This window comes from Plectropomus leopardus, chromosome 17 (genome assembly GCF_008729295.1).
Source record: "Plectropomus leopardus isolate mb chromosome 17, YSFRI_Pleo_2.0, whole genome shotgun sequence".
In the NCBI taxonomy this organism is placed as follows: domain Eukaryota; kingdom Metazoa; phylum Chordata; class Actinopteri; order Perciformes; family Serranidae; genus Plectropomus; species Plectropomus leopardus.
The window spans coordinates 9,135,517-9,159,971 of NC_056479.1; the positions used below are offsets into that span (position 1 = coordinate 9,135,517).

The window sequence follows — 24,455 nt, forward strand, 5'->3', positions numbered from 1 at the left end:
GCAGGTTGTATGACAGTGTTCAGACATGTTACATGACAGAAAAAAAGTTACCGTAAAACCCTTTGGTCATTATGCAGTCATTTGAATGTGGAATTCAGCTCCTGTAGAGTAGTGAAGACATGGGACTTGAAGGTATTTAGGGGTCCCTGAACCACACTCTAAAGCCCATACATACAGATACAAGACATAACTCTCAGGATGACTTTTTTTTTTGTTGGCCAACCCAAAAGCTAACCTCGCCCTGGTTCCCTTGTCACAAAGCCAAGGATTTTTCCATTGAATTTTAGATCATTGCATAAAATAAACTCTGTGGTAAACATATGTTTTCACATTTTGTTCAGTCAGGTAATCCTCACAAATGAATGCCACTTTCAGGACTTTTGAAGCCTAAATGCAATCGCCACAAGTAAAAAGCTATTGCTAGGCTAAAACAAACGATGGCTGGGTCGCCATAGCTCAGCATTATGACATTCTGTAGTCTCATTTAGCCACTTGCTGGCAGCCCACGTAAAAGCTGCAGTTTGCGAGTGGGTATATACTGATGTGTTTTTTTAGTTTTATGTGGGCTGGCTTTGAGTGAAAAGCTCCGTCTATGTAGAACTTGCTCAAAATAGCTGCATCTATATGTCTCTAACATATTTAAGTGTATTGATATTGAAGTTCGGACTCTCTGAGTCTCTGAAGTGACCTTTAGGAGGTCCCTGAACCACACTTTAAAGACCACACGCACATGCACAATGTGAATAGACCCCAGGGTATGGACGTGGGTTTGAAGGGGAGGAGGGGAGGGGCCATGGAAAAAAATCTCAACAAAAGTGGATGGAGCTTTAAGTTTTTGTTTTTTTTGAGGGGGGGGTCCTCTTTAGGAGACAGATGGATGTGATGACCAATAGGTGCTCAGTAGTATTTTGCAGCAGCCAACCACATCGCCCAGCTTCAGGATCACACACTGCACGAGACAGTTGCACACAGGTTGAGGCGAGCTGTTGTGTTGTGACTTTACAGACAAGCGAAACAAGCAGCGATGAGAGAGAGACTCTTCGCACTTTAGGGAGAACATGCGCGATTTATGAAGATGCGTTGAGGCTGCACTTTTTTTCAGTAAGAAAACCAATAAACCATGGTCATCATCACAAAAGAAAGCTCAACAGGAAGCTGGGTGCCCAGCGACAGGCCCGATCGGAGTTTGGGATCAGCACCGCGGATGATCTGAATGTGGGCAGAAAGAAAGAAAAGCAGCGCCGCGAAGAGTTGCAGTGAAGAGGGAAAGCGAGGCCGTGTGTGTGTGTTTTGATAAGCGGAGCTCGGAGTCGGGGATGTCGGGCAGGAGCGGAGGAGCGCCTCGGGGAAGCAGCAACCCCAGCCTGCAGCCCCTCAGAGCCACAGTCCCATACCAGCTCCAGAGGGGCTCAGCTCTCCTCTGCAGGGAGGTCAAGACGGGTAAATACACACTCAACAGGAGGGGGAGTTCAGTCTGCATTCACACCCATGTGGTCCAGTGTTGAAAAGTTTTTATGGAGTCACTTTATGACCAATATCTGCATCAGAAATCATGGTAGCTATAGTCAAGTAATTTAGAAATCTCTTCTCATCATTTTTTAACCTTTATTGTATCTCAAAGACAAGTAGAGCTGAGATGATTAATGTATTAAATAACAGAAAATGAATCAGCAACCATTTTGATAGTTTTTTTTAAAAAAGTTGTTTATTGAGCTTTGCCTTCAAACAAACAAGGCACATTTCAAGTATTGTTCATACAAACAGATGCCTGAGGTTGAGCAAACATAAAAACCCAGATAAAAATGAATAGGAACAAATAACAGAACCGAAATAAAATAGATAGTTGATTTATTGATTAATCATCATTATTTAAAGCAAATATGCACAACATTTACTTGTTCCGGTCTCTCTAGTGTGAATGTTTTGTGCTTTCTTTGTCAATACATCTTAATAAATTCAATATTTTTAAGCTTTGGACAAAAGATCAACTCTGGAAAAACTGTTAGGGACACTTTTCAGACAAAACAATGAATTGGTTAATTGAGAAATGAATCAACAGATGACACAATAATGCAAATAGTGAGTTGTTCTCAGCCCTATGGGACATTATATTATATCCACGCCAGGCTTTTACAGAATAATAAAAAAGGGGGGCTATCACATCAAGTTATCACGTCAACCAATGCACTCAAAATGCATTGATTGATTCACAGCATTTAATTTGAAAAAAAGTAGAACCGTTTGATTTTTAAAGAGTACGCTTTATTTCATGACAACAAAAGCAACACTCCTCGTGCTGATTCAGGGAACTAACTCCAACTTTTTTTTGTCTCAATTTGTGGTCCAAACAGTAAAATTCCAACATGCCATGAGAAAGTTAAGTCAACAATGGAGGCTGCTAACCCCTGAAACATAACACTGTTCTCATAATGTTATTTGGACACTCAGTCGCCCCTTTGCACTCTGACCTGTGGGATCTCTGCTGCATGCTTCACGCTCACACAGCAGCGGCTTTAAAGGCCTCTTTGTTGTCCTTTAACCGTGTCCGAGCAAGTCACATCTGCATGTAGTGCTGTTTATTTATACATCCCGTCTGCCCTGTAACATGACAGCATGCTGTGTGTGTGTGTGTGTGTGTGTGTGTGTGTGTGTGTTTTCCATGGTAGATGTACATGTAGCTTGTTGTTACTGTTGCCAGTGCTGTGTAGCTGGATGTGCTCCAGGTCAAAGGCATGGTCCACACCTGCCAGAGATTACAAGGAGCTGCCAACATGCACACACACACACACGCACATGCACACACACACGCTGAATGCCTGTTGGTGGGGAGGAAGCCTGGGAGCAATTTTGTGAACAACTGGTGTTAAAATACTGTTTAACCTCTTTTAAAACGAGTTTTATTCACATACATGCAGTGTTGCTACAGGCTGAACGTGATCACACAGGCATGAGTTTGTGTAACTTCTGCAAGACAGGCATTGTTCTGACAAGTACAATCCTGACATGTTCACTCACTTAATGTTTTATTTCTGTCTGTTGACTTCCTAATAGCTGACAGGACCACAGCTCGCCCTCCAAAACCAACCATCCGCCGAACTCTTTCTTTGGACGCCATCGTCGGACCCTATCTGCAGGGACAGTGGCCCAAAGAGGCTGACAGCACGGCGGTGACCTGCGTCAATGACAAAGCCACGCAGGTGAATATTAATATATCATGACACTATAATATTAGTGGTGATACTTTGGGTGTAATTACTGTAATTCAACAAAACCCATGATGTGACAGTCTGTTATACCAGAGCTGCTGCTGGTGACCCCATACAACCTGTTGCTTCATGCTGCAGACCAACTGTTTCCTCTGCATCGCTTTTCTCACATGTTAAGGATTTCTATAGACGACAAGATGTCTGATGTTGGCTGTGCAGGTGTTTGGTGGTTCCAGTTTGACGCTGCGGGTGAAAGGCAGTCAACTGGAAATAGTTGTTTTTGTTCTTCTTCTTTAAACTCTGCTGTTCTTCCCAAACGCCCCCCCCCCCCCCCCCGACTGTATCTGCTCCTAACTAGTGCACAAAGCCCTGACTAACCTCACCAAGCTCCGCAGCTTCGCCATCGCTCCTGACACAGTTTAAACCCGAACGAACCCCCTTTGCTTCCATTGTGAGCAACAGACCCCTCCTGACCTCATTATACAGACACCCCATCCCCCAGCACTCAACGCAGCCACACACACACACACACACACACACACACACACACACACACACACATATACACACACACACACACACACACACACACACACACACACACACACACACACACCACCCAGCACCTCCTTCTGCCATAGATCCTCTGCATTACATCAGATGATATAACTCATTGTTTCATTCTTCTTCAAGCAAGTTATTTCACTTTCTCAGTTTTATTGCAAGTTATACAAATCATTCTCAGATGTGAATTTTTATTTCTGGAGATTTTAAAATAATTAGGCTATAGCTACTCAGTTTTATTTCTTTGTCATGCTGAACAATTGGCCAACCCCACATGGGATTACAAGATGCAACTATATATATTCCAGACATCCAAAAAGTACTATGCATCGTCCGGCAACACATCTTTAGAATCCAAAGAAAAACATGTTTATGAGGAAAATTTTAAAATACACATTAAGCCTCCAATTATCAATTATTTTATTAACAATCAATCTGTTGATTATTTTTTTAATTAATAAATTAGTTTTTTGGTCTATCAAATGGTGAAAAATGTCAATGTCAATGTCAATTGTTTCCCCAAGTCCAGGATTACTTCCTCAATCATCTTGCTTTGTCCACAACCCAAAAGTATTCAGTTTATTGTCATAGAGAAGCAAAGAAAACCAAAAATGTACACATTAAGGAAGCCAAATTCTGACTAGTTAATAATCAACAATAATCAATAATCAACTAATCAATTAATTGTTACAACTCTATTACACAGTACACCACATATGATTATAAATGCAGTTAACATGCTTTTATAATGCATTGAATCTGCAGGTATGTGGGATATAGATGTGTATCTGTGCATGTGAACAATACTCTAATTACCATACAATACAATGACATCCAAAAACAACACACAAGAAAAAAATTAACACAAAACAAGAAAGGTTTAGGATTTTTATTTCAAATTCCATTTTAATGTAACTTGCTCCTGTTTATGGCTGAAACATTTAGTCATTTCAAAAAATCAAGAAAAATGATTGGCAGTAATTTTGAAAAACAAAGAAATTTATTAAGTAAAAATGCTCAATATTCTCCACCTCCAGCCTTTCAAATGTGAGGACTGACAGCTTTCTCTTATTTATATATATTTGTAAGTTGAATATCATTTGGTTTTTGACCGAACAAAACAAGCATCACGTTTTGACATTTTGCAGACTGATTCATTCACAGTTAAAATAATCATTAGTTGCAGCCCTATTTTTATTATTGTGTCCATATTGTAAACAGGAATTAAGTACACGTTAATGAGTCGTCCAGGCTGGAAACACTAGCCATGCCAAATGTCCTGCTACCTTTGAGTCTTTTTATAGGTTTGTGTCCCATGATCCCCCCTGTTCATGTTTTAGGCAGGGTGGGGTTGTTGGTGTTGGATGATTGGGGGGGTTGGCAGCTGTAACTCTACACCGATGTCACTGTATGACTGACTCATGCCGCACTCTGACTTATTTAGCCGGGACGATGCACTACGTATGAGTCGACTGGACGGGACAAGATGGTGTCTGCGTTTCCCTGCAGGCAGTTATGGAGCCAGTAAGACTTCTCTGAATTGTGAGAGCTATAAAGAACAAGTCGTATTTTGGGGACCGAATAATATGACATACTGGAAGCAGTGAGAGCTAAATGTGTAGTATTAGCTGCCTCATGAATGGCACGGACACCAGTGAGTGGATCAGTGTGTGAAGAAGTTGACTGGAGGCACCAGAGCTGTGAGTGTCTGATCTTGTGGGTCAACCTGAGATTCACCTGGTGATGATGAACTGCCAGTCCAACCAGCAGCCGGGAGCGGTAAACCAGACTCCGACTGGTAGAAGATCGAGAGTCAATGTGAAGAAATCGGTACGGACATGTGGGTGAAAGTAGGACGCTGTGGAGTCCTGATTGACAAAAGAAGTCTTTGTTTTGTTTGTCGTAGCTATTTTTCCTTCACAGTACGTGACTTTGTGAATAACAAGGCTGCTGTCTGTTTGTAAGTGCGCTGAGGTGTTGAACTGTATTTATAGTCCTTACAATGATGTGGTTTGGATGTTTTCTTCTGTGCGTGGAAGCGGGGCTGTTTTGCAGCTCGGGGTGGTTTTCTCCTCACTCTGTACAGCTGTTGTGGGGCAGGTGTGCAAAACAGCTGTTCCACTTCTGTGCTCTCAAGCTGTAGTGTTGATTAGAGTTCACAGAGTTTAGCAGCAAATAGAAGAGGCCTCCAAAAGGTCAGCCAGAATTGCTGCCAAAAAAGAGCCATTTTCTACCATAGCCCTCAAAGGTTTGTGAGACAAAGTCTTTATTCACACTGTAACCTTTTTTTTCAAAGACTCCAAGTTCCTGGGCAGAGGAGACCCGGGGAAGGAGAAGTGCCGGCGGACACAAGCGCTCGGCGTCATGGGGCAGTGCAGAGCACCTGAGGGAGGCAAGTTTATCTCTACAGCAGCTCATTTATCAGCTGCTCTGTTTCTCGGTCTCATTCGTACGCTTTACTCTGCACCCTCCCACTGATAGCATGAAACATTAACCGCCCCTCAGGGGATCAGGAGTAACCTCTCCCTTTTCAGAGCGAATCAGTGACTCCTGAATCATTTTTCTCTCCACTCTGCCCTCAGGTGGCCAAGCTGAGGAACCAGCTGCAGAAGCGCTCACGCCACGTCGCTCCCTCAGCGGGGTATGAACTCCCCCACCACCCCCCGCCAGCAGGTCATGCAGCAGGCATCACTCAGGTAGCCCAGTGCTTTGCTGTTTTGTCTTTTGATGACATGTGAGGGAGAGACACAAAGAAAAAAGTTTTGATGATTACCACTGATGCCAAACTGTCTGCCACGGACAGACGAGGAAGTGCTCAGTAACCAGGATATAAAAAACAGTGGTGCTTTTCTTAGGAGCTGCTGTCATCACGTCTCCTGTGTTACTGCCATGCTGTCACAGAAAGACAATCTGAAACCGGCACATCATACTATACCGTGACATCATCGGTCAGACAGTGGCACGTCTATATATGATTTTAGATTATTTGCAATCCTTAAAGGTAATGAACAGCCATCAGTACACTGAAGTAAAGCAATACTGTTAAATATTGCTGATTTAGAAAAAGGAGGTTCTGCTTGTCATATTTCCTATTCGTATCCAAACGCACACACACCTGACACACACAGCTTGTTTTGCAAAAATTATGAAAGCGTTAACTGTGTGACTTGACTGTGTGAATCCATGATTGATTAATTTGTTGTTAAGAAATATGTGAAATTTAATTGAGTAAGTGATAGGCTATGAAATAATGTCAGATTATATACAAAATGTTCCTGTGAACTTTGACTGAGGATAAAACACATTTGGTACTGTTTGGAATAAGTAAAGTTTTAATGTTTTTTTTTTTCAAAGAATGATTAATCAATTGGTTAATTGTGGCACCACATGTCATTAGGCTGTAAGATTAAGCATTGTGGTACTGCAGATATAACCCAGCATACATATAATATTCCAGATATTAGGGAACTTGCTTGTTGGGTACAGAACTCTGCAAAATTCACATCATCATCATTTTATATATTTTTTTTCAGTAAAAATTAAATGCAAAAATTATCACTTTTACTCTAATCGTGACACGTTGCAATATCCGTCAAAAAAGACACCATGAATTTTTTGCATATCGTGCAGCCCTAACAGGCAGTAGAGAACCAGACACCACATCACAGTTTTGCACAAGTGAAGAAAAAAAGTTCTCTATTTGACCGTTTTAGTTTGTTTGTTTCCAGACACTGCCACGGGTGCCGCTCAACAGACTCGCCCCACGGCTGCGACGGAGTGTTGAAGGCCTCAACCTGGAGCTGGAAGAGGTGTTTGTTTCTGAGAAACCTGATGATCAGCACGAGGTGAGGCCACTGAGCTGTGCTGTACTAGTTTAAATTTTAGTGTATAATTTTTCCCTTAAAAGAACCAATTCTCGTATAAATTCCATGTACTTAAAGTCCTCACTGCGGTATACTATTCTATGAATTACTATCTGAAGTTAACTATGGAGGCCATTTGGTAATATGGCATTTATTAAATTTTGTTTTCTCATGACGATTACTGCTTGATCTCAGTTTGATACTGAGACTGGGTGTTCTTAAGGCAAAAATTAGAGGTTGACCAATATTGTTTTTTCAGGGCCGATAGCAATTATTAGTAGTTAATGAGACAGATAATCGATATTTGGAACTGATATGCATTTATAATAAAAATGAAAATCTTTCTGTCAATATTTAGAATTTGGAATATAACAAAATCCAACACAAAACTGTGTTTAAATGCCTTTAGCAAACATTTAAGAAAAACTGAAATTTTCAACATCATATACAAGTTCCCAGCAACTCTTTTTTATTAAGTGAAAATTTAAATTAAAAATGAATAAATAAAAAAAAACTTCCTGAGGTTTCCTCCTTTGCTGACACTTTCTTTACACTTTTTAATTAATTTATTTTATTGGCGATCATTATAACAAACAAACAAACAAAAAATACGCTAATAAATAAAAACAGCAAAATGCCAAAAAGTGAGAAAATTGAGTTAAAAAGTATAGCTGACCCTCCCAGAAAGAAAAACAGCACCACATTCTGCTTTTTCTTGTAACTTTGGGTACTCTGACCCATTTGCTTGTTTCCTCTTGAATATTTCAGATCTTGGATATCCCAGATGGCCACAGGGCCCCTGTGCCTGTTCAGAGATGCAGCAGTGGCTCTCAGAGCGAGCCCTCCCCGGGCCCCCTCGATCTGGATCCGTCCCTCCTCTCTCCCTCTCAGTCCCCCTGTCCTCTAGATCCATCGCTTCTGTCGCCTTCAAATTCCCCTTCTCCTCTGAACCCGTCTCCTCTGTCTCCATCACAGTCTCCCTGCCCCATGGGAGAGCCAGGTTAGACAGCTCTACTTTGTTTTAATGCAAATGTAATGTAGAATTTTAGCATTATTAATACAAATTTGGATGTTTCTGCCCTTCTATGCAGGGCCGGTGGACTGTGAGACACTGTGTCCCGCTCCATCGACGTCACTCCCCTCTTTTGCACTGGATCCTCCTCTGTTGCAGCCCTGCTCCTCCGCTCCTCGACCCAACAAAACCTACTGCTTCCAACGAGAACCGCCTGAAGGATGCGAGCGAGTACGAGTTTGCGAGGAGGCAACGTAAGTTAACACCTGTTTAACAAAAATATCATGCTTACATCATAGGACTGAGTATTACCAAATCATTATGGCAAGAATAAGCTGCAAAGTGGCAAATATTTTACTCTGGGACCTCAAAAGACCTACCAACAGAGCAAATCAACATGTCATCAAAGCAATATGACGAAAAATATGTGATAACACTGAATATCACAATGATGTTATTACCTGCAATAAGTGATATTCAGTGTTATTCTTCCTTTATGCTGCTTTCGGTATACTGGTAAAATACAACACATTACTTGAAATAAAAAATGAAAATAAATTATTTCAAGCTTTCTTTTATTGGACAAATTTAACATTGAACACAAAAGGCATCAACTGACAAAACATTTATTTTTACCTAATTGGATGATACTTTTAAAAAAGTAAAAATAGGTTTTCTACTTTTCTGTTTTCTTTTTTTTCAACCCCTGTTCACAGAAAGAAGACACTTCAAGACTAACTAGTGCAAAAATAAAAAAAACTTTAAAAATGAAATATGATTGACATCATTTGATAATCATCTCAGCCCTTTTTCGCTTAATGTGCCCATACATCTACAACTAATTCAAGCATTTCCAAGATTTGCTTCTCAGATCATTTAACAAAAATTTCCAGCTAACTTAATATTACTAGAAAATTTGTCTCGTGGAGGTTAAAGAATACCAAAACCAGCATATGCTTTCTCCAGTCAAAGTATTGGTGACACTCACAGAAAAAGATTATCCTTTACTTGGGTTAGGGGAACTTGTGAATAACATTTCAATTATATTGTAACATTTCCTAGACTAAACAATTCCTCATTTATTAAATTATACATACAAAGCTGTGTGTTTTGGAGCCCTTGGTGATCCACTATCCTGGGGTATGTTCCAACCACTTTCTCCTCCTCTTTACCTCCAGGGCCGCCTGTCAGGACGAGCCTCTCCTCCAGCCATCCTGCCCTGACCCCAATAAAGTCAACTTTACCCCCCACGGAGGCTCTGCTTTCTGCCCTGTCAGTCTTTTGAAGCCCCTCCTGCCCTCCATGGACCTCCTCTTCCGTGGCCTGTCGGTCTCTCCGGTCACCGGCTGCCCAGGTCAGGCCTCTCCTACCAGGCACCTGGGCATGCAGTAGCTGGATCTCTGAGCAGAGCCTCCTCTCAGGACTAAACCAGACTGACTGCACTGCACTGCCAGGACCTGCACAAACTGGAAATGTTTTCTATGCCAACAGATATTGCTGTAACATGCCCTGATTACTGTGGTCAAAATAAGAGACTTTGGGACATCATTTAGATTAACTCTGGCCTTGAATCTGGCTGCTTTGTTGATGATTTTCACCTGCAGGATGCTTCATTTAAGTGGATATTTACCTCATCGGCACTTAGTATTCCCCCGTGTGAGCTGTGGATAAACTACAGGACTGAAGTTCAGGAAATGCTGGAGAAGTTTTCTGCTGTTTTTGTATTTTTGATAAAACTGAATATTGTTTTAGATGTGCATCAGTGCTTTAGACAAATTCTGCAGTGCGCTCGGGATGTTTTTTTTTTTTTAAATGTCCAAAGAAGTGAATTCAGTCTAAAGCCCAAGCACTTAGTACACGAGTATTACTTTCTTACTCTACTGTTGATAAAAGAAGCTCAGTTTGAGAAACAAAGTGCTTTAAGGGTTTGTTCCTGAGATTTCAGAGACTCTGTTGGTTCAAAGAGAAATATTTTTGGCCCATAGTTTAATGGTGGCCTGCTTTTCTACAGATGTATTTCTAGGAGGATATATATTTTTCTATCTTTGTGAGGAGGCTGGTGATACTGTTTTTGTATTCACTGAATGAAATAGACTTGTATTTCTGTTTATGCTTTAACGATTTAAAAGCAGGAATAGATATTTTTTTAGCTTTACTTGCCAACAGCGGGCATTCGAACCAAACTTTTGCAATTTTGTCAACTTTTTAAGAATCTGACTGGGTCAAGCTGAGTTTTGTTTTTGTTCATTTGGAGCCTCTTTGGACCATGTGATTCTGGCCAGAGAGCGTAAATGTTTCAGTATTGACTTGGAAATGGAAGAGGTTGACTCCCTCCATTCGAGATAATGTTCAAATGGTAAAACACTGTCTTTGTCAGCTCGATCCTATGCAACACTGATTGAAAAACCATACCTACAGTTGAAAAGAAGGTATTATTTGTCTGTTTTATGCACCCTTTTCATATTTGTAATGTTTAGTGTGCTGTTGCCATTGTGAAGAAAATAAAAACCTAGATGTTCTGGGCGTTCAAACACTCTCCATGCTCCTTATAATTCCTGTGGTTTCAGTCTTGTTGTTGTTGCTTGCCTTTGACACGTGGATTTGCGGTTTTTAAACCGAAGCACCGCCTTTTTTCCAACCACATCCCCCCTGTGATTGGTCGGGAGAGGCTCTCAATTACCTTACATGGACCAATGAATTAAATCCACATCCTAGGACGACAAAAAGGCACGCGACTTTTTCAAGGAAGGACCTCGTATTTTTGTAATAGCTGTCTTTGCAACTGCCACATCAAATATGTCCAATTAAAGTTCATTTTAACAACAACAACAACAACTACCATTTCTGCAGTGATAATCAAGTATACTGCAGGTATAGTTTGGAGGTATTTGTACTTTACTCGAGTATTTCCATTTTTTTTGCCGCTTTATACCCCTACTCCAGTACATTTTGGAGGCAAGTATTGTACTGTTATGTTAATATTTACTTGGCAGTTTTTAGTTACATTGCATATGTATATCATTAATACAAAATAGAAATCAACCAATAAATGTTGATGTATTATTATAGGTTAAGCCACTCAGTGATATAAAAATGAATTTATCCCCACCATTAGCAGCTGCAACATTCAAGTTATAAAAATCTGAATTGGGCCATTCTGTATAATGAGTATTTGACTTTAATGATATTTTGATGCAAATACTTTTGTCCTTGTACTTATAAAAGAGTATTTTATTATTTCTTTTTTTTACAATGTAGTATTGCTTTCATTTTGGCAAAAAGTCACTTCTTTTACCACTCCATTTCTGTTTTTCTTTCATTTATTTATTCAACAATGAATCAGTTACAGTAAAGATGCAATCATGTTATTATTATTATTATTATTATTATATTGAAGATGATACATTTAAAAAACATTTAAAATACATTTACAAAAAACAAGAAAACAAGACAGAATATATAACCACAAAAAAAAAACTATCAATCTAAATCTTGTTCAGGCTTTGTTGTTGACACCTCTGAGGTCCTTCCATAAAATCCAATTTCCTGACGCGACCGCTTTTTCTGCACTAAATATAGGTTTTAATTGCTCAATGAAAACACGGACTGTACTCTGCTGACAGGACTGTTTCAGATCCTCGGGTGGGAATGGGATGTTTTTGATTTGACCGCCATCCTGGAGGAGAAAATTTAGATACACCAAAATGATACAATATAAACACATGACATGATATGTGAGTGTTTGTGCATCTTCAGACAATTCAAGGTAGCGTTAGCAAGCTTTGGCAAAATAACAGTTAATGTGCACGAGAAGGTTTGAAGGAAATATCCTCAGCCTGCCTCAGACACCCACACCTAACGTGACAAAGCGAGCACCATTTCCGGGCTCGTGACATCGGCTATAGTGGAGCGGGACGTCGGTGTGAGGGGCGCGGGGAGCGGAGCGGTGTCGGTTAACATAGCCGGGCTGGTGGACGACAGCATGTCTGCGGGAAAGGGAGCAGGGAAACCCGCCTCGATGTGGGACAATATGCGGATACGGTTCATCGTTTGCTTCCTGGGAGTCTTCGTTTGTTACTTTTACTACGGAATATTACAAGAGACTATGTAAGTAACCTGTTTGGTTTATATCAGAGATGTCACTCTGTCCTGTGCCAAACTCCATTTAAAAAGCTGCTAGTTTAATGTTAACGTGCATGTCGAAAGTTCCCGAACTCACAAGAGCTTTATTTGAATGTGATACATTTATAGGTAATGTATAACAAAGTACAGCATGTGCCAGTGCGTTCAATCGATTAGTTATACAATCTTATGCGAGGTATTACAACGTTGCCTTTACCAATGCATAAGGCAAAATCTTACATTAAATAGTCAGATTTTTGAATGGAGTTTGTCGTGTCATTGTATTCATATGAGAAAATACCAAGTTTTGGCTCCTGTACTATTGAGCAGGTGGTCTCTTTTTCGAGGTCAATAAAGCTATTATTCTTCATAGGTGGGGTACTGCTTTTATGTGCCTACAACAAACATTATCTTTGAAAGTCAATGTACAAATCAAAGTCGTTGCTGCTATGTGGCTATTCAGAAAGAGTGAATGAAATAAGGGGAGCTCAGCCTCTGCTGCATGTCACATACTGAGGCATGGCACATGTTGGAAATCTAAGGGGTGGAATCTCACATGCAGAGTGAAAGTGAAAATAGATATTTTTATCATAATATAATATGTTCAAAGGGTAGTTCCTTTCAAAATTTGACATAGATTATCTAACATTTTCAGTGGACAAAAAAAGTCATGTTTTATGTTAAAAAAAGAATTTTGGCAAAATGGACTTGTCCTTCAATTTTAGTTATTAGAAAATTCTGAATTCTGAGTGGCATTAAAAAAAGTCATAAACCTACCTTGTATTAAGCTGCAGGAACCCTGTTGTATTGTTATTAAACAATATTGACATTACATTTAAATTCTTCATGAATATTGAACAATGACACCAGCAAGCGAGCAACACTTTGACTAGTAAAGTTTCTTGATCCCCTAACTAAATGTCACCACCAGCACCCGACCCTGTCAGTTGAAACTTAATGCATTATGGTCTCACTTTTCTGAGTGACCTTTTCAGAGCTTGGAGACTCATGAAAGCACACCACCTGTGCTCCTGCCAAGAAGGCTGTTGTAGCCTGCTTCACTCTCAGATTCATTGTCTGTGATCTGTTGTACTCAACACAGTTTTTTGTCTCTGTGACTCTTCCAGCACTCGAGGGGATTATGGTCACGGAGACCAAAAGGAGAAGTTCAGGTTTGCCCGGACGCTGGTCTTCATTCAGTGCATTATCAGTGCTCTGTTTGCTAAGATCTGTGAGTATGTCCCTTACAGAAGAGACACAAAAACTAACAAAAATAGTTCATGTAAATAGAACATCCACAATCTATTTCTGAAGCCAAATCCTCCTTTTATCATCAGTGATCCAGTTTTTTGAGGGCTCCAAGCCGGATCTCACCAAGAGCTGGCTCTACGGGCTGTGTTCCCTTTCTTATCTTGGAGCCATGGTGTCCAGTAACTCTGCCCTGCAGTATGTCAACTACCCCACACAGGTGAGTCTGGCCTTTTTAGGTGGAGCATCAATTTATGAATGCTTGGTGCTATTGTGTCCTAAAGCTATGTTTTTGTTTTGATAGGTGTTGGGGAAATCCTGCAAGCCCATACCTGGTAAATCTGATCTTTTGTATTTAGCCTTCTGATTTCTGACCACATATCACTTAGATACCTGCATATTACATGCATCAATTTATTTTACAAGATATTCATATTAATTAATTAATTAATATTCAATATTAATGTCACAGTTAAAACTTCGCCTTATAGTTGGTGTAACGTGTAATGACAATATTTGTTGTAATCAGGGTGTCTGCAAGTCGTTAAAAAGTCTTAAAATGGCTTAACTTAAGCTTTACAAATAAGTATATTTTCTTTAGTGTATTATCACCAGGAAATTTACCTTTGAATCAGTTGTGTAAAAACTTCCTGAAGGTCTGGATGTTTATTATAAGTTATCAAGAAAAAAGGTTAGCACAACTGTCTACAACAGGCCCAACAGCATTGGACATTTGTAACATGAAACTGATTTATTCACTGTTTTTATTAGTTTGTTTTGGAGAGGAAGAGGCCTCTGTGGATAATTCGGTTCACAGTAAAAACCTCTTGAACAATGAACACTGAAGGAATTCTAATGAGGAGAAGTTTAATTTTAATTTGTTTGCAATCTCTAACTCTCACCGCTAGATGCCACCCAATCCCCCTGAATCTTACACACAGTTCCTGTTAAAGTCATTAAACTGTCTGAAATATGAATTTTTTGAGGACTTAATTGCCACAAAAACTCTAAATAATTAAATGAATTCATCCTTTAGTTTATTTTTGTCAAAATATGTCAAGATTTTTCTGCTTGAAAGTCCACATTTCTGACAAATCTTTAAACCTACCTCTCAAACAAATACTGTCTTTTTACTTAATCCTTTCATTCATTCATTCCCATAACCATATTGATACATTAAACCTTCCTCTGCACAAGACCACGCGCACTCCTTACCATTATACTTACCTGCACTGTTTCCAAAATTCAGTCTTAAATTTGGTTAAAAATGATCTTCTGAAAGGCATTACATTTATGTGATACCTGTAGACACTCTGATTATGTACTACATGCTTAATTTTTTTAAGAACACTGAGAAAGTAAAAACTCAAAGTTAATATTGACTAACTTAAAGCAGCCAGGTCTCATAATGTAATGTGCTGATGTACATGTTTCCCTGTGTATATGACAAACATGAGCGATCCTGATATCTTCCTAAACTGATCAAGCACACCTTGAGTAAGCAGACACTTTTCACATATGTGGAGTTGAGAGCACATGTGGCAGGTTATGTTCTGTTTACACATGAGTGTTCATCTTGCTGCTCAGAGCTTGGTTATCTTTTGTTACATATATAGAAACTCACACATGCTCTTTCACAATCCATATTTTCCACTCTCATGGGAGAAGGCCTAATATTGTATCAAGGGTATGATTAACTCCTCCATGTCTGAAAACCATCCATCATGCTGTTGTTTCGTTGTTGCAGTGATGATCCTCGGAGTGACAATTCTGAGGAAGAAGTACCCGCTGGCTAAGTATCTGTGTGTGCTGCTTATTGTGAGCGGTGTAGCGCTGTTCCTCTACAAACCCAACAAGAGCTCAGCTGTTGCAGATGACCATGTTTTTGGGTTTGGGGAGCTTCTGTTGGTGAGTTCATACTGCTTTATCTTCCATCCATTTCACTTATAAAGCCATTTATCGCCAAATGTTGTTGATCTACCTGCGTACTGTTGCCCTTGTTACGGTGACATTTCTATGACATTTGTCTCATGGCATGATGGTGTGTTTCTCCGTGTCATAGCTACTCTCTCTGACATTGGACGGTTTGACTGGTGTGGCCCAGGACCACATGAGGGCACGCTTCCAGACGAGCGCCAACTACATGATGCTGAATATCAACTTGTGGTCCACTCTGGTGCTGGGACTAGGTGAGCCCACCGTGCTCTCTGCCAAACTCTTGTCTAACGGAGTATGTGCTGTGAAGTGCCAGGAAGCATGGAGGGTTTCAGTCAAACCAGAGTTACAGCAGGCTGACTGGCACACCTGCAGCCACAGAGGAGAAACTAATGAGCAAAATCACCTTGATGTGACTCAGTGCTGCCAAAATCTAGCAGGATGAAACGAAAACACTCAAGTTCTAAAACGTCCTGTTGCAATGCTTTCTTCTGAACACTAAAAACAATTCCACTACTGTTCACTACACTGTATGATTAAACCCAAAATATTCTGCAAACTGTCTTCACATTAAACTGGTGTAGTGTTTGTACATGCAGGCACTCAACGGCACAAAGTTGCTTGTTCTTGAGCTAAAATTTGTAATTATTATTCGGGCTGGGCCCGTGTAAAACATTTCAAACCAGCTTGATATTAAGCCAAACACTGGACTGCACTGGTCTACTGAAAATCTCGAGTGGAACATAATGACAGTGTGTCCTAACAGCAAACAAGCATATGGTGTGGCATCAGGTAATATTTTGAACACTGCTGTTGAAGCGAGCAACAGAAATGAATCGAAATGGCGATAATGAATAGAAACAGGGCGCGTTAAGCTCAAAATAGTGCACCCTGTCACATGTGGCCTGTTAGGATCCCTCTTTTAGGGCTTCAAATCCAAAATGCTGCTATATTCAGAATCAGAATCAGAATCAGAAAAAGATTTATTGCCAGGTACAGTTAACACAATACGAGGAATTTGTTCTGGTGGGTTGGTGCAACATAAATATAGAAAAAAAAAACCAAAAAAAAAAACCAGATAAAATAGAAGATACAAATATAAAATATAAAATATAAAATATATATATATTGACATATATATTGGAGCTATTTTAGTTTTTTAGAGACTAACTCTGCCATGTCTTCTCTCGTCACCCCAAAAAACACAAGAACATTCTAGTAAACAAACACAATGTGCTCTGGTCTTTCCTTCTTCTGCTGAAATTTCTGAAATCTCCTTCATGCTGTGACACCATCGGCACAGGCTGCTAAGATTTGTTATTTTTTATTTGGCCAGAATGTGCCGGTTCGGGTGTTTTATGTAATCACACCAGTTTAAGCTCTTACACTGGACTGGACCAGCAAACCGTAAATGGAGCAACTTTACTTGTCCTGTATTGTGGTAACATGCAGGACATTTGGGTTCTGCAGTTTTGCACATGTGAAGTGAAGATGCAGATAAATGAATGTCTTTGATAAATTAATGTCTTAAATTCAAGTTTAGTTTTTTTTATATCCATGCTTGTGCTGCTTGTGCACACAACAGCTTGTCAAACAGCAGCTTTGTATCATATTGCTTTTAGCATTGATAGCTGAATTATGTCATTGCTGTCGGTGATATGCAGTAAAATGTTTTGTCATTTGTATTTATGTTGTTTCATATTGTGACGATACATTCAGGGTGAATAGCTGCTGTGATGCAGTAGCTAATGGTAATCTGGATGAGAAAAAATCCCTAACAAAAACCAATAACCACCGTGTTAGAAGCTCTTTAAGAAAAGGTGAACACTGTTTTCTCAGGAGCCAAAAACTCATTAATTCAGAGAAGGCAAAGTGTTCAGTGTTATCTTTCTAGATAAGGAATGCTGCGCCTCAGAGCCGTCAGTTCAGTGAGGAGGGTGCTGCAATATGCTGAAGAGCAAGGCACATAAAACAATATAACGAGGGGCTTTCTAAGGTTAGGCACTAATAGGCTGAAAGATAAAGATCAAAAGGTCAGAGTCAGTATGGGAACTGGGAGACTGTTATCACTCTTATAACTAAACTAATTGGCAATGCCTGCTCTCTCTGAGTAAATGTTCATCTCTTCTGCACATCTGCCTCCCTCTTTCATAGGCCTTACTTGATTTAAAAAATGTTTTGTTTTTTAAAAGTGATAAATTCAGTTCCAGACTGCATTCAAATGCCTTCAGACATCCTCAGATGTTTCTGCACATAGCTAAAGACACTCCTGCTGCCTGTATAAGAAGCTGATAGCTTTGAAGTGCAGTTATTTCCCAAGATACAAAAGTATTCTTATACCTCCACTCCCATAAATCCATGACACCCCCACACCAAGGCTTCATCTAACTGTTGTTACTGTATTTCACCATTTGGTGGTGCCATATTCCACGATATGATTTTCTCAGAACATTTGTGCCAGGGATAGAACAACTGTATGTAGTTATGTTGCTGTTTTTGAAATGACATTATTTTCTTCCTTGCTGCTCTCAGCGGTGTTGTGGACAGGGGAGGTGTGGGAGTTCCTAAGTTTTACTGAACGCCACCCGAGCATCATCTACAATATTCTTCTGTTTGGACTGACCAGTGCTCTAGGCCAGGTGGGTGGATGGATACTCGCATGAGATGATATGTTGCTCTGTTGGATGACATCTTTTACTGTGATAGCTGACAGCGTATATCCAGTTGACATTCCTTAATGTGTTTTTTTAAAATTCCTCTACCAGACCTTCATCTTCATGACTGTGGTGTACTTTGGGCCTCTAACGTGCTCCATCGTCACCACCACAAGGAAGTTCTTCACCATCCTCGGCTCTGTTATTCTGTTTGGCAATGTCATGACTCCGATGCAGTGGTTTGGCACCATCCTGGTGTTCCTCGGTGAGTTACTTCTGGCTAAACACTCGATTTCTCCCTCTGGATTTATTGTCAGTCTCTCTTGCTCCTTTCCTCTGCATTCATTAATGTAGTGTTTCACTGTAAAATTAATGACCGACTATTATGCTAGCAAATGCTTTCAAAAACTTGGTTGAAGCCTTCAACTGTAGCCCGAGACAGTTACTGTATGTGTCTGTTATAACAAACAATTAGGTCCAACGGGGGAATACTTAGGCTTCCCACGCAAACCATTTGGTTGAGTGGTAAATTATGCATTGAGAGTATAGCTGAAGGGAAGTCGGTAAATATTTCACTGACATGCATTAGTTAGAGAAGAAGCCCAAATGCCCGGAGTTTTTTAAAAATGCTTTTATTTTTTAATCTAAGTTTTGTTTAGCTATACTTTGGTCCTTAACCATACCTTTGGTTTTCTTTCTTTAGGTCTCGGATTTGATGCTAAATTTGGCAAAGCCCCGAAGAAGACGACACATTAAAACACCTGGAGCACATGATAAAAACATTTCGAATGCAAACACTCTATAGCCAGTATCTTATTTTCATAGGATGTCCTGTATAGGCATACTGTATGTGCCTATGATTTGTTTAAGAATGGTCAGATTTTTAACTTAACTATTTAAAAGAGTGTCCAGCTTCTGTTGTATACTGTTGATGTACCGGAGAGACGCATTTTACTTGGGATCAAGTCCTGGATGAACTGTGACGAGCCATTATTATCCTTTTTTTTTTAGATACCACACTTTTGTCGAGGGCTTTGGACTGGCTGAAAGATACAGGTGGAAAAAATACTGTATTTAGACAAATCTTTATGTTTCTGAAACCAGCTCACCTCCCTTGGATGGACACTGAAACCAAACAAGGCCTCCTAATATATACATTTCCAGCATTTAACTCATGAACTTGCCACCAAATAAGGCTTTGTTTACAAACTGTTGCTTGAATATGTGTAATTATCACATATGTCATATTTTTTCTCAGCGAACAATCAGCTGAGCATCATGTCATCTATAAGATATAAACAGTAGTACGTAGCCTGAGTTATGTCCAATCTTACTATTGAATTGTTTTTACTTTTATTTTCTACAAGTTCAAAAGAACTTACCATAAAGGGAAATTGTGATATTTTTATTGTCAATTTCTTTCTTTTTTTTTTTTTTTAAAAAGTTAAGATACTCTGATTGTAAGATCACCAACAAAGACTTACAAATGCCACAAGAAAAAAAAAAACATTACCACCAGCATTATTTATATGGTTCAAGAAGTATATCACCAACTTGTTTGGTAGTAGCTAGTACATTTACTCAAGTACTGTACTGAACAATGTTGAGGCACTTACACTCTACTGGAGTATTTAGATTTTCTGATACTTCACACTTCAACTCCACTATTTTTCAGAGGTAAATATTGTACTTTTTATTCCGCTACATGTTATGTAAGACTTTAGTTACTTTGCATTCAGATGAATAAGAATCTAATGAACAAATTGACTCTGGTGTATTATTATGGATGAAGCTGCCCAACACTATAGTATCGATTTAAAATGATTAAAATCACCTCCAGTTTCATCAACAACAGTAAGTAATGAACACATTAATGAATCAGTCTTTATATGCAGTGATATAACATATACTATTCATAAATATAGCCGTTTTGCACGAGTACTTTTACTTTTGATGTTTAAAGTATAATTAAATGCTAATACCTTTGTAATTTTACGATATGTTGATTTCAGAACTATTCTTTGTATCAAAATATTTCTGCTTTTTTAATTATTTTTTAACAGACCTGAATTTGAAAAGATCATACACAGATGAAAATTACTATAAGTATGACATCAACTAAAAAAAAAAAAAGCAAACAAAATTAAAAAAGATAATCAAACTAAAAAATATTAAAATAAAATAAAGGAGAAATAAATGTATTTGGAGAATAATCAAGGAGATGGAGAATGATACCTCTATAGTCACATTAATCATAAAAAGATACATTTTATGGATACACACTTTTCCTAATGCACTATTATTTACAGCCAAATGTACTACAATCACACTGCACAAACTACCTAAGTAAATGATCTGAGTAATTTTTAACCATGTATGACATTTTGAGGACTGATATTGAGAAAATTTTGTTTTTTTTTAGCTCAAACAATGTTCATAACTCCTTTAAAAAAGCATGTCATTGACTGCCTTAATGCACATTTTAGTTGCACTTTTAATGTAAGATGGCAATTTTTGCGCAGATGACACAGTTGCAGGAAATCAACGCCTCTGTTGTCAACAGAATGAAAACAGAGCAGCTATTAAATATGAAGCACCTCAAAATCCATTGTTTTAGTGAGAAATAAACAAAGAGTAAACTGTTGTGAAACAGGTGGAATATTTATTGTAATTTGGGGGAATGCTCCCTGAACTCGAGCATTAAACCCATTGACTTCCTCGGAAACAGCGTCCCCTGCTGTTGTATTGTGGTACACACAGATCACCTGCTCACATGAGATAGAAGTAAACAGTTTTATTTTCATCATAAAACTGACATTAATTCATTAAAATCGAATGTTATCTATTTTTTTTTCATCAAATGATGACATTTTAATCATATAAAAATAGTTACACTAATGTAACCCTAATCAGAGGTGATTCTACAACCTAATAAAATGATCATATATAGCCACAATGACGTTATGTGAAACAGGACTAGACTCATTTGATTAAATTATATATTATATACACTACATTTACAGTGTAACTACAGTTTAATGAGAAGAATATCAGTCTTGAATATAGGTGTGTGGATCGGTGTTGTTGTTTTTTTGGTTTGAATTCTGGTGATTGCAGAAACATCTCAACGTATTCAGTTTTGCCAGACCTAAATACATTACTGAAATAAACACTGAAGCTTCACAGCAGTAAAATAATGAAACTCTACGATATGACTTAGTATTTATTGCATCACTTCGATGTAAAATGCTCTTCATAGTACTGATAATAATTAATAATCGTGTGTTTTCGTCTCCGTCGTTCAGGCACTATTTCAAGCATCCTATTTTTTGTTTTCATCGGCCTTTCTTCCGCTAGATCCACCAGATTATATCGCGCACCATTTTGGCGACACTCCTCGTAATCCGGTTATTCCTGTACAAAATCAGCTTTCGCAAGCGTCAAGATGCTTGCCACTGTCCGCAAACAGCTAAGGAGCCATCCAGCTGTAAGTATAACCCGGTTATATATCCAAATAAGATTCATGTGAAAGGTTTTATTTAAAAACGTCATCATCGTCATCTGTGAATTTGGGTTGCTAATTTAGCTAAGCTAAACTAGTTAGCGTTAGCAGGCTAGTACTCTGACTTTGACCGCACTGACTTTGAGACATTTCGTGAACTATGAAAAGATGCTTCAGTGTTTATTACATTCTCTGACAATTATGGATTAGTACACAGTTTCCTAAAGCAATGAAAGTCATGACTTTTGGCAGTTGATGCTTTGGAGTCAAATCAGGTCACGGCTTCCCCCGCCAGTCGATAGCAGCTGATCATTAGCCAGGCAGAGGGTCTGCTGTGCTGAAAATAGCATCGTATGCTACTAGTTAGCGAGTTAGCTGGCTACCTAACGTTAGCATGCTTTTATTTTTAAGTGTTTACTCTTGATACAACCGTAATTTTTGCAAGTTATATCTATGCAGTTTGTTGTCCGACTTTAGGAAGCAAACTTTGTCAAAGAGTGGGGACTATAAAAAGTTGTAAACATGGCAAGTAGTTAAACTAGCTTATCTCAACACATGACAGCTGAAGTCCACAAGGGCAAATACTTTGAACACAGACAGTGCTTAACATAACTTAACATAAATTATAGGCAATGGACAGTTTTGGACTTTGCATATTGCACGTATTAGCACCACTCGGAACTTATACACATCGTGTGTTTAATACTTTTGCACATGCTGTACAAAACTGTACAGTTTATTCTGAAACTGTTGTCTTATAAATGTTTATAGTATCTTAAAAGCATCTTAGTAGCCTTTTTTATTGTAATATTTTTTTATTTATGTTCTTGAGTGTTGCAGTACTTTGCCTTATTCTTTGTAATATGTTTATTGTATATATTATGTGTGTTCCCAAAAAACAAAGCAAATTACTCCTTAGTGAAAACCTACTTGACCATAAATCCTTATTGTAAACAGTGTTTTGCTCTGGCAAGTTGTGTAGGGCAGTGTTTTTTTGTTTACACAAGCTGTCAGCAGTGCAGCTCTGTGTGATAACTGACAGTACTTCCATGAACTCTAACATTTCTTGTTTAAGTTGGATGTTTATATCTGTCACTTACAGCTGATCCCCTTGTTCTTCTTCATCGGTGGAGGAGCAGCCATGTCCATGATGTACCTTGCTCGTCTGGCCTTGAGAAACCCCGATGTCTGGTAAGGCCACATTAAACCTTGTGTTTTTTGTTCCGCTACTGCTTTTTAGTGTTGCTCTTTTTCCTAAATTAGAAAATGGGTTTTTAACAGACGAGAAATGGTGAGAAAAATGACAATTTTTGTAACTGTGTGATTCCTCCTCTGTAGCTGGGATCGTAAGAACAACCCAGAGCCCTGGAACAAGCTGGGCCCAACTGATCAGTACAAGGTGTGCCTCCGTCACCTCATAGGAAATACTACTAATCACGCTGTGTCTTGATTTTCTCTGCTGAAGGATGTAGGTGGTTATAATCAGGGATCATAGTATGGATCTTTGCCAGACTTGTTGCCAAGCCATGGATTATTCCTTCAATTGGATTAAACAAATGACATAATCTGGTTAACACTGGCTTGTAATAACAAATCTGATGAAGTCATTAAATATCACATGTGGTCAAAAGTAAGAGTAGGAGTTTCCAGAAGACAACAAGAACAGTGAGGTATTTAGAAACAAGTATTTTACTTTATTATAAGACAACTTTTGGTATTATGTTGTGCCACACACCCTAAAACACAAACACAATATTAGAAACATAAATTATGAGTCACCCAAACTCATTTTTGCTGTCATGGCATTTTTACGTGAAATGTATGTGTTTGTTCTTGAGCTAAGATGTTTCGTTTTCTCAGTTTTACTCAGTAAACTTGGACTACAGCAAGCTGAAGAAGCAGGGTCCTGATTTCTAAAGATGACATCTGCTGGACCAAAAGCACAAAGACGAGCTGATCCGCACAGCCCCATTTTGAACTTCCTTTGGGAACCTGAGGGATGCAGAGGCTAAACCCGCACAATAATTCATATTTAAGTTTCCTCATTGCATCCTGTTGGCTGTTTGAAACATTGTTTCTTATTTCTCATTTTCAATGTTCATCAATAAAGTGAAGGAGTCTTTTCTCCTCCATACAGAAAAAAACATCATGTTTCATTCATTCTGCCTCTATTTTTGGGCGCTTTGCTTTTGTATTTGTTCTTGGGTCATGTTTTTATTTGTATTTTCAAACTAAGGCATATCACATGTACATTACATTACCACCCAGACACCGCTTTGTTTACAATTATGTCATGCTCTGCTGTTACTATATGGGCTGTTATTTCACCTCATTTCACCTTGTCCTGCC

At 38.9% G+C, this 24,455-nt stretch overlaps 3 protein-coding genes across 4 annotated transcripts; all 3 read left to right on the plus strand.

Moving 5' to 3' along the window:
* Nucleotides 1-891: 891 nt before the first annotated feature.
* fam117aa (family with sequence similarity 117 member Aa) lies at nucleotides 892-11,178 on the plus strand. 2 transcript variants are annotated; one of them, XM_042504174.1, is made up of 8 exons: nucleotides 892-1,440; nucleotides 3,052-3,197; nucleotides 6,067-6,162; nucleotides 6,353-6,466; nucleotides 7,499-7,615; nucleotides 8,402-8,633; nucleotides 8,725-8,899; nucleotides 9,824-11,178. In XM_042504174.1, the coding sequence occupies exons 1-8, from the start codon at nucleotides 1,317-1,319 to the stop codon at nucleotides 10,035-10,037; spliced, it is 1,218 nt and encodes a 405-aa protein (XP_042360108.1). In that variant the 5' UTR covers nucleotides 892-1,316; the 3' UTR covers nucleotides 10,038-11,178. The 2 variants fall into 2 exon arrangements, with proteins under 2 accessions (XP_042360108.1, XP_042360109.1); XM_042504175.1 differs by lacking the exons at nucleotides 892-1,440; nucleotides 3,052-3,197 and adding an exon at nucleotides 5,266-5,600.
* Nucleotides 11,179-12,192: 1,014 nt separating this feature from the next.
* slc35b1 (solute carrier family 35 member B1) lies at nucleotides 12,193-20,006 on the plus strand. Its single transcript, XM_042505783.1, has 9 exons — nucleotides 12,193-12,752; nucleotides 13,895-13,998; nucleotides 14,105-14,235; nucleotides 14,320-14,350; nucleotides 15,763-15,923; nucleotides 16,078-16,204; nucleotides 18,483-18,589; nucleotides 18,716-18,869; nucleotides 19,308-20,006. Exons 1-9 carry the CDS (start codon nucleotides 12,628-12,630, stop codon nucleotides 19,358-19,360), a joined length of 993 nt encoding a protein of 330 aa, XP_042361717.1. The 5' UTR covers nucleotides 12,193-12,627; the 3' UTR covers nucleotides 19,361-20,006.
* Nucleotides 20,007-21,942: 1,936 nt separating this feature from the next.
* Nucleotides 21,943-24,255, plus strand: ndufa4a (NDUFA4 mitochondrial complex associated a). The gene is made up of 4 exons (XM_042505219.1): nucleotides 21,943-22,091; nucleotides 23,209-23,297; nucleotides 23,445-23,505; nucleotides 23,967-24,255. Exons 1-4 carry the CDS (start codon nucleotides 22,050-22,052, stop codon nucleotides 24,021-24,023), a joined length of 249 nt encoding a protein of 82 aa, XP_042361153.1. The 5' UTR covers nucleotides 21,943-22,049; the 3' UTR covers nucleotides 24,024-24,255.
* Nucleotides 24,256-24,455: the final 200 nt, after the last annotated feature.

Excerpts from the sequence above, each read along its gene's own strand:
- ndufa4a (XM_042505219.1), top strand. The coding sequence starts at position 22,050 with ATGCTTGCCACTGTCCGCAAACAGCTAAGGAGCCATCCAGCT. Across the intron at positions 23,298-23,444 it reads TTGAGAAACCCCGATGTCTG|CTGGGATCGTAAGAACAACC; the intron begins GTAAGGCCACAT and ends CCTCCTCTGTAG. Across the intron at positions 23,506-23,966 it reads GCCCAACTGATCAGTACAAG|TTTTACTCAGTAAACTTGGA; the intron begins GTGTGCCTCCGT and ends TCGTTTTCTCAG.
- slc35b1 (XM_042505783.1), top strand. The coding sequence starts at position 12,628 with ATGTCTGCGGGAAAGGGAGCAGGGAAACCCGCCTCGATGTGGGACAAT. Across the intron at positions 14,236-14,319 it reads ATGTCAACTACCCCACACAG|GTGTTGGGGAAATCCTGCAA; the intron begins GTGAGTCTGGCC and ends TTGTTTTGATAG. Across the intron at positions 14,351-15,762 it reads ATCCTGCAAGCCCATACCTG|TGATGATCCTCGGAGTGACA; the intron begins GTAAATCTGATC and ends TCGTTGTTGCAG.
- fam117aa (XM_042504174.1), top strand. The coding sequence starts at position 1,317 with ATGTCGGGCAGGAGCGGAGGAGCGCCTCGGGGAAGCAGCAACCCCAGC. Across the intron at positions 6,467-7,498 it reads ATGCAGCAGGCATCACTCAG|ACACTGCCACGGGTGCCGCT; the intron begins GTAGCCCAGTGC and ends GTTTGTTTCCAG. Across the intron at positions 7,616-8,401 it reads AACCTGATGATCAGCACGAG|ATCTTGGATATCCCAGATGG; the intron begins GTGAGGCCACTG and ends TGAATATTTCAG.